Genomic DNA, 18793 nt, shown 5'->3' with positions numbered 1-18793 from the left:
CTGTTGATCAGTCCTGCGCATCAGCTTGGAGGAATTTTAGGCCATTGTTCCTTATAAAACTGCTTCAACTCAGGGATGATGGTGGGCTTACTTGCATGAATTGCTTGCTTCAGATCTTTCCACAACATTTCGAAATGATTAAGGTCAGTACTTTGACTCGGCCGTTCCAAAACACAAATTTTCTTCTTTTTAAATTATTCTGTTCATTACTCTTTCCTTTCAGATCATTGTCTTGTTGCAATATCCAACTTCTATTAAGCTTCAGGTGATGCATGCACTGCAACCCTGACATTCTCCTGTAAGATATCTCGGTACAATTTTGAATTCATTGTTCCCGCAACAATTACAAACTGTCTCGGCCCTGAGGCAGCAAAGCAGCCGCAAATCATGATACTCCTTGCACCATGCTTCACAATTAGAATGAGGTTTTGGTGTTGGTGTGCAGTGTCCTTTTCCTCCAAACATAGCAATGTGCAGTTCTGCCAATACGTTCAACTTTTGTCTCATCTGTCCACAGAACATTGTCCCAGAAGCATTGTAGAGCATGCAGGTGGTCTTTTGCAAATGTGAGATGTGCAGCAATATGTTTATAAACACCATTCTTGTTCAATGTTTTTCTTACAGTAGACACATGAACGGAGACTTTAGCAAGTTCTGGAGATTTCTGCACGTCTTTTGCTGTTACCTGTGGGTACTTTTTCACCTCCGTCAGCACTCTACATTGTGCTCTTGGTGTGATCTTTACTGGTTGCCTACTCCTAGAGAGAGTAGCGACAGTACAAAATTTTCTCAATTTGTAGACATTTTCTTTTGCTGTAGACTGATGAACACGTAGTGCTTTTGTAGCCTTTTCCAGCTTCATGCATCTCTGCAATTCTTCTTCTAAGGTCCTCTGAAAGTTGTTTTGATTGAGGCATGGTACACCTAAACTGATCTGAGCAGGCTCTATCAATAACCTGACAGAGATGTGTCTCTTTTTTTTATTGGGCAGGGCACCTCTCCAACCCACACCTCCATTCTCATCTCATTGATTGGAATACCTGACTCCAAATACTTTTGTACAAGGCATTACCCCAGAGGACCACATAGTTTTTCCAACAAATACATGTAATATTGGATCAATTTCTCTCAATAAATAAACGAACAAGTATAATGTTTTTGTGTTATTTATTTAATTGGGTTCTTTTATCTAGTTTTAGGACTTGTGTGACAATCTGATCACATTTTAGGTCATATTCATACAGAAATAAAAAATTCTGGAAGGTTCACAAACTTTCTAACGCCACTGTATACCCAGTGTCCATACTGATGATGGGCATCCAGTCTACCTGTGGCTCTATTTGCAGGAAATCATGTACTGGTACCCCTAGGCATCTCTGTTCCACAACATTCCCTAGGACCTGACTTTTCACTGTGAAAATCCTGCCCTCAGTTGTTTAACAAATTTCCACAGTTCACACCAAATTACATTCCATTTGTCATTCTTTGGTGCTCTTTACCTTGCTGATCACAATCTCTCTGTAAGTGCTAATGATCATTATCAATGATATCACCTATTTTAGTGTCATGCAAGCTTGCATTCCATCCAAATCATTGTTATAGATGGCAGTAGCAATGGCGACAGCAGCAAGCCATGGCGAATGCTGGTAGTCATGTGGCTGTAATGTGGAAAACAGCCTTCCATCACTTCTCTGTATCTTCTTCTTCTTTGCCCTTAAATCAATTCCGTACCCAATTAGACAGCTCTCCCTGGACCCACGTGATCCAACTTTCTATAGCAGCCTATGCTGTAGAACCTTATCAAAACGGCAGGTTTACTAGAACTGTTGTGTGTGGTTTAAACTAATATGGCGGGGGGGCAGTGTTGAGAACTAGTATGATAGAGCTGAGGATGTGCCAGCAGGTTTACAAGTAGATGATGGATGTAACGTGAATGTAAGGAAGGACAAGCCGATGATTAGGTACAAATGCAGACAGGGCAAAGAGTTAAATTCTACCACATAGGCAAAGTTCAAAAGGGCGAAGAATACAGGACTGAAGTGTTGGGTGCATGGAATATACCGTTGGCAGCAGTGGAAGGAGATACAATAGGGTCTTTTAAGAGCCTCTTAGATGGGTACATAGAGCTTAGAAAAATAGAGGGCTATGCGCTAGGGAAATTCTAGGCATTATCTAGAGTAGGTTACATGGTCAGCAAAACATTGTGGGCCGAAGGGCCTGTATTGTGCTGTGAATTTCTATGAAGGTGCTGTATTTAAATTGGCGTGCATTTGGAATAAGATGAATTAACTTGTGGTGCAATTAGAGATTATGGGCATTGTGGGCATCACTGAGTTATGGCAGAAATAATGCCATAGTTGGGAGCTTAACATCAAGGAATGTACTTTGTATCGAAAGGACAGGCAGGAAGGCATAGACGGTGGTGAAGCTCTGTTGGTTAAAGATGGAATTACATCTTTAGAAAGAGGTAACATAGGGTCAGAGAATGTTGACTCTTTGTAGGTGGAGTTAAGATACTGCAAGGTAAAAAAAAACATGGGAATAATATATAGGCCTCCTAATAGTAGACAAAATGTAAGGTTGAGATTGCAAAGGGAGCTGGAAAAAGGCATGTAATAAGGGTAATGACACAACTGTAATGGGGGACTTCAATATGCAAGGGGATTGGAAAAATCAGGTTGGTGCTAGATCAGAAGAGAGGGAAATTGTTGAATGCCCGGCTTTTTAGAGCAGCTTGTGCTTGAGCCTACATGGGGAATGACTATCTTAGATTGAGTGTTGTGTAATAACCTAGATCTTGTTAGGAAGCCTAATGTAAATGAACCCTTAAGAGGCAGTGATCATAATATGGTTGAATTCTTACTGCGTTTTGTAAGGAAGAAGTATAAGTCACATGTATCAGTATCACAATGCAGAAGCATGAGAGAGGAGTTTGCCCAGGTGGATTGGAGGAGGATGCTGACGGGGATGATGGCAGAACAAAGATAGCTGAAGTTTCTTGGAATAGTTCACAAGGCTCAGGATAGACTTGTCCCACAGAGGAGGAAGTTCTCAAATGGCAGGGCTAGCGAGGGGAAGTTAGGGACTGCATAAAAGCCAAGGAAGGGCATATAACGTAGCAAGAGTGAGTGGGAAGTTGGATGAACATAAGCCAACTAAAAAAGCTGTAAGAAGGGAAAAGAAATATGAGGGCAAACTATCCAATAATATAAAGCAGTATACCAAAAGTTATTTCAGATATTTAAAGAGTAAAATGGAGATTAGAGTTGATATTGGACTACTGGAAAACGATACTGGTGAGGTAATAATGGAGGACAAAGAAATGGCAGATGAACTTAATGAGCACTTTGCATCAGTCTTCACTGTAGAAGACACTTACAGTGTGCCAGAGGCTCATATGAGTGTCAGGGAGCAGGAGTGAGTGACATTTCTGTTACAAAGGGAAAAAGTGCTATGTCTTAAGTTCAAAGGTCTTAAGCTCGATAAGTCCAGAGGAATGGAAGATTGCAAATGTCACTCGCCTCTTTAAGAAGGGAGAAAGGCCAAAGAAAGGAAACTATAGGCCAGTTAGTCTAACCTCAGTGGTGGGAAAGTCGGAGTGTATTATAAAGAATGAAGTTTCGGATAGTTGGAGACTAATGACAAAGTAAGTCAAAGTCAGTATATGAAACAAAGGGTCTCGGCCTGAAACGTCGACTACCTTTTCCTAGAAATGCTGCCTGGCCTGCTGCGTTCACCAGCAACTTTGATGTGTGTTGCCAAAGTCAGTATAGTTTCTGTAAAGGGAAATCTTGTCTGACAAATCAATGTTCTTTGAGAAAGGAACGAGCAAGGTGGACAGAGGAGAGGTAGTAGATGTCATTTACTTAGATTTTCAGAAGGCATTTGATAAGTTGCTGCACATGAGGCTGCTTAGCAAGATGAAACCTTATGGCATTACAGGAAGGATACTGGTATGGATAGAGGAATGGCTTGACAGGCAGGAGGCAGCAAGTGGGAATAAAAGAGGCCTTTTCTGGACGCCTGCCAGTGGCTAGTGGTGTTCATAGAAAATATAGAAACATAGAAAACCTACAGCACAATACTGGCCCTTCGGCGCACAGTGCTATGGCAAACGAACTTACTTTAGAAATCACCTAAGGTTACCCATAGCTCTCTATTTTTCTAAGCTCCATGTACCTATCCGGGAGTCTCTGAAAAGACCCTATCGTATCCGCCTCCACCACCGTTGCCGGCAGCCCATTCCACACACTCACCACTCTCTGCATAAAACAACTTACCCTGACATCTCCTCCTCCCTACTTCCTACTTCCAAGCACCTTAAAACTGCCCTCTCGTGTTAGCCATTTCAGCCCTGCGAAAAAGCCTCTGACTATCCACACGATAATTGCCTCTAATCCTCGGGGGTCAGTCTTGGGACTGCTACTTCTCACATTGTTTGTCAGTGATTTGGGTAATGGAATTGATGGCTTTGTAGCAGTTTGTGGATGATGAGAAGATGGTCATAGTGGTAGGTATTGCTGAGGAAGCAGTGTGATTGCAGCGAGACTTAGACAAATTGGAAGAATGGGCAAAAAAGTGGCAGATGGAATATAGTGTTGGAAAATGTGTGATAATGTATTTTGGTAAAAAGAGCAATAGTGTGGATTATTATCTAAATTGAGAAATGGTTCAAACATAAGATGTACGGAGGGTCTCAGGAGTCCATGTGCAAGATTCCCAGAAGGCTAATTTACAGGTTGAATCTGTGGTAAAGAAGGCAAATGCAATGTTGGCATTTATTTTAAGTGGAATAAAATATAAAAGCAAGCAGATGATGCTGAGTCAGGCCGCACTTGTATTGTTAACGGTTTGGGGCCCCGTATCTCAGAAAGGATGTGTTGTCATTGGAGAAAGTCCAGAGGAAATTCACAAGAATGATTTGTGGACTGAAGGGGTTAGCATATGAGGAGCTTTAGACCTGTACTGACAGGAATTTAGAAGAATGCATGGGGATCTCATTGAAACCTACTGAATGTTGAAACGAATTGATAGGGTGGATGTGGAGACGATGTTTCCTATGGTGGGCGTATCCAGAGCTAGAGGGCATGGCCTCAAAATTGAGCGGTGACCTTATAGAACAAGCAAGGAGGAATTTTTTTAGCCAGAGAGTAGTGAATCTGGTGAATGCTCTGCCACAGACTGTGGTGGACCTATATGATATGATGCAACGACCAATTTAATTTCTTTGTTCTTTCTGAAACTCGTTCTTTGTTGTTGAGCTTTGACTCTGTTGCCTTCTCTACAACTTCCTTTCCTGGAGTTGTTGTCATTACTGTGTAAAGATGGGGTATTTTCATTCTCGTGACCTAGCTAGATTTTTGCAGTAATGTACCGGTAGATAGTCTCCCAGGGCACAACAGGTTATATGCAAGGACAACGTAGGAAGCTAGAAAGGAATTTATGAGCCCCAGGTGAAATGAATTCATCATCATTAGTGACAGGTGAAGCACCGCAAAACTAGAGGATGGCAAATGCCGTTCCTTTGTTTAAGGGCTGCCAATAAGAATCTGGCAACTATAGACGTGTAATCCTAATCTGTGTGACACATGCGTTACTGGAGGGGATTCTATGAGATTGGGGACATAAGCATTCGGAAGAACAAGTGACCTTATCACTTAGCATGGCTTTGTGTGTAGGAGAGCAATTTCCAAGATCACAATGTCTCATGTATTTGGCTGAGACCCTTCAACAGGTTGAATGTACTCTTTTTGATAGATGCTACTTGGCCTCTTTGAGTTTCTCCAGCATTTTGTTTTTTGCTTTAATATGAGGCTGTAGTTTTCTGGTGTGATATGCATGAGTGCAGTGACTTTCACAGCCGAAGGTAGTGTAATCCTTTATTGATGCAAAAGTGCAAATTCAGGACTGATAGCACTATCTTGTGTCAGAGGAGACATGAGGACTGCAGATGTTGGAATCTGTTGCTAAAGAATAAAGTAATTTGGCTAATGGCGTATTATTGGGCATAACTTTAAGATGATTGGAAGAAAGTATTCGGGAAGTCAGAAGTTTTTTTTAACAGAGTGGTGGGTTTGTGGAATGCACTGTTGGGTAGTGGTGAATGCAGATACATTAGTAACATGTAAGAGACTCTTAAGTAGGCATATGGATGATAGAAAAATGGAGGGATATGTGGGAGAGAAGGGTTAGATTGATTTGGAGTTGGTAAAGGGTCAACACAGCATTATGGGCTGTAGGGCCTGTACTGTGCTGTAATAATCTATGGTTAAATTAAGCTGCAGTAGTATTAATCAATATCGACTAAATATGTTGGTCCAGCTTTGTTTGTTGCTGTAAAATGTTTGTAATGTGTGAATTGAGGAATTAAATTGAGGGTGTAGTATAGTGCAGTGCAGCATTGATGTACTGAATCTCCATGTTTCAGAAGTCTGAGGAACCCAAATCACAGACATGTTCGAAGCCAGACCAGGAGGAACAGGAGGAACTTGACTTCATGTTTGATGAGGAGATGGAGCAGATGGCAGGTCGCAAGAACACTTTCACTGACTGGTCAGATGAAGATTCCGACTGTGAAATTGATGATCGTGATGTAAACAAGATTCTGATTGTGACACAAACCCCTCCATACCTGAGAAAACATCCTGGTGGGGACAGGACAGGCAATCATGTCTCCAGGGCAAAACTAACTTCTGAGTTTGGCAAAGTCATCAATGACGGTCTCTACTATTATGAACAGGATCTGTGGAAAGAAGATTATGAACTGGAATATGCAACAATAAAGGTAATTCTGTGGTAGCTGTATACAACAATTCTTTCTTGTAATTAACAACCTTGGAGTTGTTATACTGTAAAATGTTGCTGCTGACATTTAGTTCTGGCTTCTCCTTTAATGTACCCTGTTGGGCTGAAGCATCTGCTTTTACTAGTCCTGCTCCACCATATCAGATCCTTCTTCCTCCCTTTAAAATCTGACGGTTTCATCCTTTTGTTCCCAGACCTACCCACCTCCTTCTCTTTCTCACTTGTTTTACTCCTGTCCCATCAACCTTCTCCCTCCCTCCCACCCATTCACTCCTCCATTTTCTTTGCTCCCCTACCTTCTCCCTTTCCTGCTTACACCTCTCACCCCCCCACCCACTGTCTCTCTGTCCAAACCCCTTCCCTCCATCCCTGTCACTCCACCCTCCCCCATTCCATCTCTGCCCTCCCCCACCCTGTCTATTTGCCTTCTCTCCGTGTCCCCTATGCCCCTCTTACCCACCTCTGCTACCCTGCTCGACCTTCCTCCCCTCTATCTCAGTGACAATTTTTTGTCCTTTACAGCAAGAAGTAGAAAACTTCCGTAAGCTGCATATGATCAGCCGTGAGGAGTTTAACACACTGGCTCCTGAACCGCCTGTTGATCGTAACCAGGAGGTTCCGCCTGGTCCCCCTCGGCCACAACAGGGTAAGCAAGCCACTTCAGTGAGTCTGACGACAGCCTGGATTCCTAATGAGAGCAACACATTGGTGGCTCTCAGACAGAAGTAAACAAGTCTGCCCATTATGTCCTGAATGCAGTTGATTGCATAGTCATAAATCATGGACACAGGCGCTTTGGCCCATCTAATCCATGGTGACTAGATACTCACTCAGTTTGTCCCAACTTCCAGTGTTTGTTCCCTAATGCTCTTGAGTCCCATCCTTGTCCAACTGCTTCTTAAATGAAACTGTGTACCTGCCCCAACCACCTCTGCTGATGTGTGAAATTGCTGTTCCCCCATGCTCCTTTTAGATTTTTGCTCTCACCTGCAGTGTCCCCATGGTGGTTAGAAAGCTATCTTTACTCTACCATTTGTGACCACAGAAGCTGAGGCAGCAGACAGGTAGAACTGGGGGATGCTTGGGGGAAAAGGTGGATAGGGAAGAAGGCAGGGAAACAGCCAACAGGCAGTGCAATAGACAATAGACAATAGGTGCAGGAGTAGGCCATTCGGCCCTTCGAGCCAGCATCGCCATTCACTGTGATCATGGCTGATCATCCACAATCAGTATCCAGTTCCTGCCTTATCCCCATAACCTTTGATTCCGCTATCTTTTAAGAGCTCTATCCATCTCTTTCTTGAAAGCATCCAGAGACTTGGCCTCCACAGCCTTCTGGGGCAGAGCATTCCATATATCCACCACTCTCTGGGTGAAAAAGTTTTTCCTCAACTCCATTCTAAATGGCCTACCCCTTATTCTTAAACTGTGGCCTCTGGTTCTGGACTCACCCATCAGCAGGAACATGCTCCCTGCCTCCAGCATGTCCAATCCCTCAATAATCTTATATGTTTCAATAAGATCCCCTCTCAGCCTTCTAAATTCCAGAGCATACAAGCCCAGTCACTCCAATCTTTTGACATATGACAGTCCCGCCATCCCGGGAATTAACCTTGTGAATCTATGCTGCACTCCCTTAATAGCAAGAATGTCCTTCCTCAAATTTGGAGACTAGAACTGCACACAGTACTCCAGGTGAGGTCTCACCAGGGCCCTGTACAGCTGCAGAAGGACCTCTTTGCTCTTATACTCAATTCCCCTTGTTATGAAGGCCAGCATGACATTAGCTTTCTTCACTGCCTGCTGTACTTGCACGCTTGCTTTCATTGACTGATGTACAAGAACACCTAGATCTCATTGTAGTTCCCCTTTTCCTAACTTGACTCCATTTAGATAATAATCTGCCTTCCTGTTCTTACCACAAAAGTGGATAACCTCACAGTTATCCACATTAAACTGCATCTGCCATGCATCTGCCCACTCACCCAGCCTGTCCCAAGTCACCCTGCATTCTCATAACATCCTCCTCACATTTCACACTGCCACCCAGCTTTGTGTCATCGGCAGATCTAAATCATTAATATATATTGTAAACAGCTGCGGTCCCAGCACTGAACCCTGCGGTACCCCACTGGTCACTGCCTGCCATTCTGAAAGGGACCCATTAATCGCTACTCTTTGTTTTCTGTCAGCCAGCCAATTTTCGGTCCATGTCAGTACTCTGCCCCCAATACCATGTCCCCTAATTTTGCCCACTAATCTCCTATGTGGGACTTTATCAAAGGCTTTCTGAAAGTCCAGGTACACTACATCCACTGGTTCTCCCTGTCCATTTTCATAGTTACATCCTCAAAAAATTCCAGAAGATTAGTCAAGCACGATTTCCCCTTCGTAAATCCATGCTGACTTGGACCGATCCTGTTACTGCTATCCAGACGTGTTGTAATTTCATCTTTTGTAATTGACTCCAGCATCTTTCCTGCCACCGACGTCAGGCTAACCGGTCTATAATTCCCTGTTTTCTCTCTTCCTCTCTTCTTGAAGAGAGGGACAACATTAGCCACCTTCCAATCCACAGGAACTGATCCTGAATCTATAGAGCATTGGAAAATGATTATCAATGCGTCCACAATTTCTAAAGCCACCTCCCTAAGTACTCTGAGATGCCTACCATCAGGTCCCAGGGACTTATCAGCCTTCAGACCCAACAGTCTATCCAACACCATTTCCTGCCTAATATAAATTTCCTTCAATTCATCCATTATCCTAGATCCTTTGGCCACTATTACATCTGGGAGATTGTTTGTGTCTTCCCTAGTGAAGACAGATCCAAAGTACCTGTTCAACTCGTCTGCCATTTCCTTGTTCCCCATAATAAATTCACCCGTTTCTGTCTTCAAGGGCCCAGTTTTGGTCTTAACTATTTTTTTCCTTTTCACATACCTAAAGAAGCTTTTACTCTCCTCCTTTATATTCTTGACTAGCTTACTTTTGTACCTCATCTTTCCCCCCTATGTTGCCTTTTTAGTTATCTTCTGTTGCTCCTTAAAAGTCTCCCAATCCTCTGGCTTCCTGCTCATCCTTGCTATGTTATACTTTCTCTCTTTTGTTTTTATACTGTCCTTGACTTCCCTCGTCAGCCACGATCGCCCCTTACTCCCCTTGGAATCTTCCTTCCTCTTTGGAATGAACTGACTCTGCACCTTCTGCATTATTCCCAGAAACACTTGCCATTGCTGTTCCACTGTCATCCCTGCTAGGGTATTGTTCCATTGAACTTTGGCCAATTCCTCCCTCATAGCACCATAGTACCCTTTGTTCAACTGTAGTACTGACATTTCCAAGTTTCCCTTCTCCCTCTCAAATTGTAGATTAAAACTTATCATATTATGGTCATTACCTCCTAATGGCTCCTTTACCTCAAGTGGTACTTGGGAGGGGTGGATTGGAAAGGAAGCAGGCAATCGAGCAGCAGGCATTTAGAACAGGAGGGGCGTGATTGGAGACTAGGCAGGGCAACAGGCAGCAGACTGAATGGGGGGTGGATTGGGAAGGAGGCAGAGAAACACGACGGAGTACCAGTGGATGGAAATATAGGAGCATGGTAAGGATGGCAGACTGGAGTGTGTCCAATCAGAGAACAACTCTATCCTCACTTATGTACAATATCTGGGAGTGTGCCAGAGCTTAAGCTAAGTGCAGCATTCTAAAAACCAACCATCAGAAGAAATATAAAGTAAAAAAAATGCACAAAAGGCCTTTGATCTTTTGCAGTTCTCAGGAAAATTTTAGTTCCCAATCTCCTCTTTACTCAGTTCTTCCTATTTCTGATGACTATTTCTGTTCCCTGTCAGGCAGTGTATTGTGTCTCAGCTCCTTGCGCAAATTTCAAAGCAGCCAAGTGACCAGTTTAAAGACAGTTTTCTGACTGCTTCTACCAGTCACTTGATTGCTACCCCTTTGTACCCCCCCCCCCCGAAGATCTCCTCACCGAGGGATAAAAAACGATGATGTACAATGGAAATGTACCAGCAATTTGCCTGGGATGGGACAGTTCTGCTGTGAGGAAAACTAGTTGTTTCTCCTGGAGTGGGGGAGGGTGAGGCCATAAGAGTGAGGTATATATAATTAGATTAGGTTACATTATGAGGACACTCAGTCCTCGTTTATTGTCATTTAGAAATGCATGGATTAAAAATGATACAATTATGAGGGTTGTTTGGTAGTGTAGACTTCAGGAGAATTCTGCACATATAAGACAAGATAAAACAAAAGGACAAAGGTATAGGGTTGGGGGAGTGGGGAAGAGATTTAGTAGGGGCTGTGATAGGCCTTCCCCTGGAGACAGGTGAATTTTCTGATTTAAGTAGCTTAGAGAGTGGTTGATATGGGCCACTGGTGTTTAAAATGTGTGTGGATTAGCATGTCACAACCCTAGGCACACAAACCATGTTGGAGTTAATGAACCACAGCACAGCATGGGAGCAGGCTCTTCGGCCCACAATGTCTGCTGACCGCGATGTCAAATGAAAATAGTCCCATCAGCACAGGATCCATATTCCTCCACTCCATAGACCTTCATGTGTCTGTCTAAAAGTCTCCTGATGACCACTACTGTGTGTATTTCCACCTCTTCTCCTGGAAGTGAATTCCAGGCACCTGCTACACTCTGGGCAGAAGCTGTACATCTGCTTTAAACTTTCCCCCTCTTACCTTAAACCTGTGCCCTCCAATATTTACTTTTTCTATTCCGGGAAAGATGCCTTTCATAATTTTATATCCTTCTGTCAGGTTTGTCCTCAGCCTCCGAACCGCTAGTCTCTCTAACTTCTCCTTACAGGTAATGTTCTTTAACCCACAATCCTCTCCAAAGAAGCCACTGCTCCTTCCTGTAATGCTGCACCCAGAACTCTGCACAAAATTATAAATGCAGCCTAACCAAAGTTGTATACAGCTACACCATAGCTTTCTGGCTCTTACGCTCTGATCAACAAACACAAGCATGCTATACACCTTCTGTATCACCCAATTCACTTTCAAGGAGCTGTGGCTTTGTTTACCCAGTATTTCTCTCTCCATCAATGTTGTATTAACTCTTACATTTAACTCCTACAGTGCAACACCTCACATTTGTCTGGATTAAACACCTGCCATTTCTCCATCACCATCTGCAACTGAATTATTGTGATATGCTTTTGACTATGAACAGCTTCACCAATATTTGTGTTATCTGCAAACTTATTCATCAGAATCAGGTTTAATATCAATAACTAGTGCAAAAAAGAATTTTAAAAAGTAGTAAGATACAGTTCATGAGTTTGATGTCTATTCAAAAATCGGATGGCAGAAGGGAAGAAGCTGTTCCTGATACGTTTCTATACCGCCTTCCTGATGATACCAATGAGAAGAGAGCGTCTTGGGAGGTAGAGGTCCTTAAAGATGGAGCTCCTTGAAGCTGACCTGGTTACTACAGAGACTAGTGCCCAAAATGGAGCTGACTAATTTGACAACTCTCTGCAACTTTCTTCAATCCTTTGCACCAGTGCCCCCCCCCCGCACCAATGCTAGATGGTGCTGCAGCCAGTAAGAATGCTAATGGTACAGTTATAGAAATTTGCACGTTTTTGCTAACATACTAAATCTCCTCAAACTCCTAATGTATTATAGCCACTGTCTTGCGTTCTTTATAGCTGTGTCGATATATTGGGTCCAAGTTAAGTCTTCAGAGATATTGATGTGAGCTCATCTATGTTTTCATCCAAGTCATAGTCAGAGAAATTCCAGGATTGAATGGCTTGTCATATGAAGAGTGTTTAGCCCTGGGCCTGTATTCACAAGAATTCAAAGAATGAGGGGTAACCGCATTGAAACTTATCGAATGGTGAAAGGCCTTGATAGAATGGATGTGGAAAGGATGTTTCCTATGGTGGGAGAGTCTAAGACCAGAGGACACAGCCTCAGAGTAGAGGGGTGTCCCTTTAGAACAAAGATGAGGAGGAATTGCTTTAGCCAGAGCGTAGTGAATATGTGAAATTTGTTGCCACATGTGGCTGTAGAAGCGAAGTCTTTACGCATACTTAAGGCAGAGGTTGATAGATTCTTGATTGGTCATGACTTGAAGGGATACTGGGAGAAGGTAGGAGATTGGGGCTGAGAGTAAAATTGGTTCAGCCATGATGAAATGGTGGAGCAGACTCAATGGCCTAAATGGCTTAATTCTGCTCCTATATCTTGTGGTCTAAAAGTACAGCATAGAAACTGGCCCTTCGGCTATCCAGGCCGTGACGAACCATTTAAACTGCCTACTCCCATCAACTTCTACTGGGACCATAGTCCTCCAAATCCTTACCATCCATGAATCTATCCAAACTTCTTTTAAATGTTGAAATCGAGCTCGCATCTGTCACTTGTGCTGACGGCTCATTCCACGCTCTCACAACCTTCAGAGTGAAGAAGTTTCCCCTCATGTTCCCCTTAAACATTTTACTTTTCACCTTTAACCAATGACCTCTGGTTGTAGTCCCATCCATCCTTAGCTTGCATTTATTCTATCTATTCCCCTCATAATTTTGTATACATCTATCATATCTCATCTCAGTCTTCTGTGTTCCAAAGAATAAAGTTCTAACCTATCCAATCTTTTCATAAACTCAGCTCCTCCCACCCTATCAACATTCTTGTAAGTTTTTCTCTGTACTCTTTCAACTTTATTTACATCTTTACTGTAGCTAGGTGACCAAAACTGCAAATTAGGACTCATCAACGTCTTAGAACAGAGAACAGTGCAGCACAGGAGCAGGCCATTTGGCCCACAGTGTTGTGCCAAACCAGCTAAAAGGCAAATCAAAAACACCAAAACTCTGTTTCTTCCTACCTATTCCATGTCCACGTCCCTCCATCTTTCTTACTTCCGTGTGCCTATCCAAACATCTCTTAAATGCCTCTAATGTAGTTACTTCTACCACTATACCAGGCAGTGCATTCCAGGCATCCACCACTCTCTGAATAAAAAAAAGTTACCCCTCACGTCCCCCTTGAACCTACTTCCTCTCACCTTCAATGCATGCCCTCTGGTATGAGAGAGTTCAAACCTCGGTAACAGATACTCTCTGTCCACTCTATCTCATGTCTCTCATAATCTTGTAAACGTCTATCAGATCTCCTCCAACACTCCAGAGAAAAGAACCCAAGTTTATCCAGCTTCTTGTGATGGTACATGCACTCTAAACCAGGCAGAATTCTGATAAACCTCTTCTGCACCCTCTCCAAAGCCTCAACATCCTTCCTATAGGAGGTGACCAGAACTGCACACAGTACTACAGATGTGGTCTAACCAGAGTTTTATAAAGTTGCAACACAACCTCCTGACTTTTGAACTCATTGCCTCAACTAATAGAATCATTCATTCCATAAGCCGCCTTAACCTGTGTAGCCACTTTATTGGCCTGTGTAGCCACTTTCAATGAGTTATGAACTTGGATCCCAAGATCTCGCTGCTCAGCAACACTGTTAAGAATCTTGCCCTTAAGATTGTACTGTCTCCTTGTATTTGACCTGTTGAGGTGCAACATCTCACATTTATCTGGATTAAACTCCATCTGCCATTTCTTAACCAATATCTGCAACTGATCCATATCGTGCTCTATTCGTTGCCAGTCTTCTGCACTATCCACAACTCTACCAATCTTGTTATCATTTGCAAATTTATGAACACACCCATCTACATTTTCATCCAGGTCCTTTATATACATTGCAAACAGTGGAGGTCCCAGCACAGATTCCTAACCACTGTTTTCCCATAACCTTGGAAACCTTTTCTATCCGTGTACCACCACAATGGTCTTTTACAAGTAGTTGTTAAAGTCATTTATGCATATCACATATAATATGGAAGGGCACTGCTCTGGCTTCAATGAGTTGGGTTGAGTGACCTGTTTCCATGTTGTATAGTCTTATGTCCTTATGAAAGTAAAAAAAATTAAAGTGCACATTCCAGAAATCTGGAACAAAAGCAGGAAATGCTGGAAACACTGAGCAGATCTAGCCGAAACGTGTGAATGGAGAAACATGCTTACCATTTCAGATGTAAGTCCTTTCCTCTGGAGAAACTCCGTAACATTCTCAAACAACAGGAATTCTGCAGATGCTGGAAATTCAAGCAACACACATCAAAGTTGCTGGTGAATGCAGCAGGCCAGGCAGCATCTCTAGGAAGAGCTACAGTGACTGTACCTCTTCCTAGCGATGCTGCCTGGCCTGCTGCGTTCACCAGCAACTTTGATGTGTGTTGTTCGTAACATTCTGACAGTTTCAGGTATTGTCTCTAACTAATGAATCTATACTTCATTTATTGAAGTGTGGTTTATAGAATATATTCTGTACTCTGGCTGTGTCTTCTCAGTTACCTTATCCATCTGTACTTTTGCCCTCTGCCTTTCTTGGAAAACGGACATGAAGGTCCCTAGGTTTACAGTCCTCACTATCATCAACACTCCAATCTTAAGTCGTCTATGAACTTACCCCATCATTAATGTATATAACAAACAGCAAGGGTTCAACATTAATCCCTGATCACAAGCTTCCCATTGATCAATCATTAATCTCTGCCTCCCTTCTCAAGGCCTTATGAAATTGTGCTGGATCCAATGAGTTCTAACTTTATGGATTTATCTTCCATGTGCGGTCTTGTCAGACTTTACTGATGTCATGTAGAACACTGTACTAATCTTATCGCCACAAGATGGTCAGCTTCTCTTTCCTAGGGTGGAAATGTCAAGTATTGAAGGGCATGGGCTCAGAGGAGGAGAGTTGAGGAACCGTGTGAGGAACGCCTAGCAGCTTTTGGGCTGTATTCCCTGGAGTTCAGGAGATTGAGGAGGGGTCCCATTGAAACATTCCGAATGTTAATAGGCCTGAACTGATTAGATATAGCAAAGTTATTTCCCATGGTAGGGGAGTCTAGGACAAGAGGGCACGACTTCAAGTTTGAAGGACCTCCATTTAGAACAGAGGTGAGGAGAAATTACTTTTGTCAGAGGGTAAATCTGTGGAATTTGTTGCCACGAGCAGCTGTGGAGGCCAAGTCATTGGGTGCATTTAAGGCAGAGATAGATAGATAGATTAGCCAGGGCATCAAAGGGTATGGGGAGAAGGCAGGGGATGACTGGAAGACTTGGATCAGCCCATGATTGAATGGTGGAGCAGACTTGATGGGCTGAATGGCCTACTGCTGCTATATCTTATGGTCTTATGTTTCCAGTACCTACAGATGCACTGGCCAACAAGTTGTTTGGTGCTGCCGAACCTCCGATATCTTGTGTGGCACGATCTCTGCCAACAACAGTGCCAGAATCCCCAAGCTACCGGGGTGCACGGACCCCTCGCACACCTCGCACGCCTAGGTTAAAGGATCCAAGTCAAGCTCCCAGGTTCTATCCTGTGGTGAAAGAAGGGAGGCCGTTGGATGCGAAGGTAAGAGTGGCACAGTCGACATGTTCACAAGCACTGCTACTGTTCTGTTGGTTAAGGAAAAACAAGTACATCAACTGGGGTTTGGTGCTTGGGTAAGAGAGCTCCTTTCTAGAGCCTAGAGCTGCAGGTGTCATCCTGAATCAACGAAAACTATCGAGACAGCGTGGTCCATTCCATCCGTTACATCTAACCCCATAAACCCTTTGTTGGATAAGTAGCCCTCAGGAGGAATGACCAAGTTCTGTTTAAATACATTGAGTTCCAGGTCTCCATCACTCCTGTTTTAAAAATGTTTCACCAGGATGTTGCCTGGATTGGAGGACTTTAAATCTATGGAGATGTTAGAGTGGCATCCGCCTTCTCCCTCACCTAGTCTCAACTATAACCTACCAGCTTCTTCCTTTCCAGTCCTGATGAAGGGTCTCGCCCTGAAATGTCAACTGTTTATTTATTTCCTTAAATACTGCCTGATCTGAGTTCCTCCAGCATTTTGTGTTTGTTGCTCTAGCTTTACAGGATTTGCAGAATCTCTGGGGTTTGGACATGCTGAGTACATTTTCACTGGAGCAAACGTGTTGGCAGGGTGATCTGAGAGGCAGAGATAGGGTAGATAGTCTTTTTCACACAGAGGTATCAGAAACAAGGGAGAACAAGTTTAAAATGAGAGGAAGCAGTTTTAAGGGGTTCAAAAGAAGGTGGTGGGTATGGTCAATTACAGTCACTATGTTTAAGAGATTGTTAGACACTTAAGTGAGTTAGGTGCTAAGTTAAAGGGCAGGACCTCCAGGGTTATGACCTCAGGATTGCTACCTGTGCCACGTGCTAGTGTGGCCAGAACTCGGAAGATCATGCAGTTTTATAAGTGGCTAAGGAGTTGGTGTAGGAGGGAGGGCATAAGATTTTTGGATCTTTGGACGCTCTTCCGGAGAAGGTGGGACTTGTACATAAGGGACAGCTTGCATCTGAGGGGGACGAATACCCTAGCAGGAAGGTTTGTTAATGCGGCATGTTGGGGTTTAAACAAGAGTTGTAGGGGTATAGGAACCAGAGTGCCAGAAGTTAGTGGAGAGGTCATGGAGCCAGGTGTTGGTAAGACCTCAGACAAAGGAATCAAAAGGTTGACCATGGTGTGACTTGTGTCCTGAGCTGCATATATTTCAATGCAAGAAAGGCGGATAAGAGCGCTGAAGATAAGGTAGCTGATTTACAAAATGAGGCAATATGTAGTGAGGAGAGGCTGTAGATAGGGCAAAATTGCAGTCAGCAGGATGAGTTGCAACATACAAGGCAGATAAAATCGAAAAGGATGAATACAGGACTGAGGGTGCTGTGTTCGAATGCGTGCAGTATAAGGAATAAGGTAGATGAACTTGCAGCACAGTTGCAGATTGGCAGGTATGTTGTAAGCATCACTGAATCATGGCTGAAAGAAGATTATAGCTGGGAGCTTAATGTCCAAGGATACATATTCTATCGAAAGGACAGGCAGGAAGGCAGAAGGGGCGGCATTCGTCTGTTGGTAAGAAATGAAATCAAATCATTAGGAAGAGGTGACATAGGGTCGAAAAGTGTTGAATCATTGTGGATAGAGCTAAGGAGCTGCAAGGGTAATAAGACCCTGATGGGAGCTGCATACAGACCCCCAACAAGTAGTAAGGATACGACCTACAAATTATAATGGGAGATTGAAAATGCATGCCAAAAGAGCAATGTTAAAATAGTCATGGGGAACTTCTATATTTTTAGTAGAAGTAGAATGAGAGGAGACATGATAGAAGTGTTCAAAGTCATTTAGGGTACAAGTAAGGTAGATGCCAGCTGCTACTTTAAATTTAGTCCATCAACGAGGACGCGGGGCTATAGACGATGACTGGAGATTTCAGACTATCATCAGGAAGCATGTCTTTACATTGTGTGTTGTGGACGTATGGAACAAACTACCTAGTTGTGTGGTTAGACCATAAGACATAGAAGCATGGTTAGGCCATTCAGCCTATCAAGTCTGCTCCGCTATTCCATCATGGCTGATCCCCAATCCCACTCAACCCCACACACCTGCATTCTCACCATATCCTTTGATGCCCTGACCAATTGGGAAACTATCAATTTTCACTTTCACCAGGGCCCTGGCCTCCACAGCTGTCTGTGGCAGAGCATTCTACAGATTTACTACTCTCTGGCTAAAAAAATTCTTCCTTAACCCTATTCTAAAGGGTTGCCCCTCAAGGCTGTGCCCTCTAGTTAGGACACCCCCACCATAGGGAATATCCTCTCCATATCCACCTTATTTAGTCCTTTCAACATTCGGAAGGTTTCAATGAGATCCCCTCACGCATTCTTCTAACTTCCAGTCAGTACAGGCCCAAAACTGCCAAACGCTACTCATATGTTAACCCCATCATTCCTGGAATTATCCTTGTAAACCTCCTCTAGACTGGCACCAATGACAACACATCCTTTCTGAGATACAGGGCCCAAAACTGTTGGCAATACTCCAAGTGCAGCCTGACCAGTGGCT

General features: G+C 43.3%; 1 protein-coding gene across 2 annotated transcripts in view; it reads left to right on the top strand.

The window, feature by feature from the left end:
* larp1 (La ribonucleoprotein 1, translational regulator) overlaps nucleotides 1-18793 on the top strand; it is a 176155-nt gene that overhangs the window by 118869 nt on the left and 38493 nt on the right. For both annotated transcript variants that reach the window (XM_063053114.1, XM_063053113.1), the window contains exons 12-14: nucleotides 6428-6784; nucleotides 7327-7450; nucleotides 16064-16275. In XM_063053114.1, the coding sequence (XP_062909184.1) occupies nucleotides 6428-6784; nucleotides 7327-7450; nucleotides 16064-16275 (693 nt within the window). The remainder of the gene's footprint in view (nucleotides 1-6427; nucleotides 6785-7326; nucleotides 7451-16063; nucleotides 16276-18793) is intronic.

The sequence above is a fragment of the Mobula hypostoma genome, chromosome 7 (assembly GCF_963921235.1).
Source record: "Mobula hypostoma chromosome 7, sMobHyp1.1, whole genome shotgun sequence".
Taxonomy (NCBI): domain Eukaryota; kingdom Metazoa; phylum Chordata; class Chondrichthyes; order Myliobatiformes; family Myliobatidae; genus Mobula; species Mobula hypostoma.
This window is presented reverse-complemented; position numbering and strand designations above follow the sequence as displayed.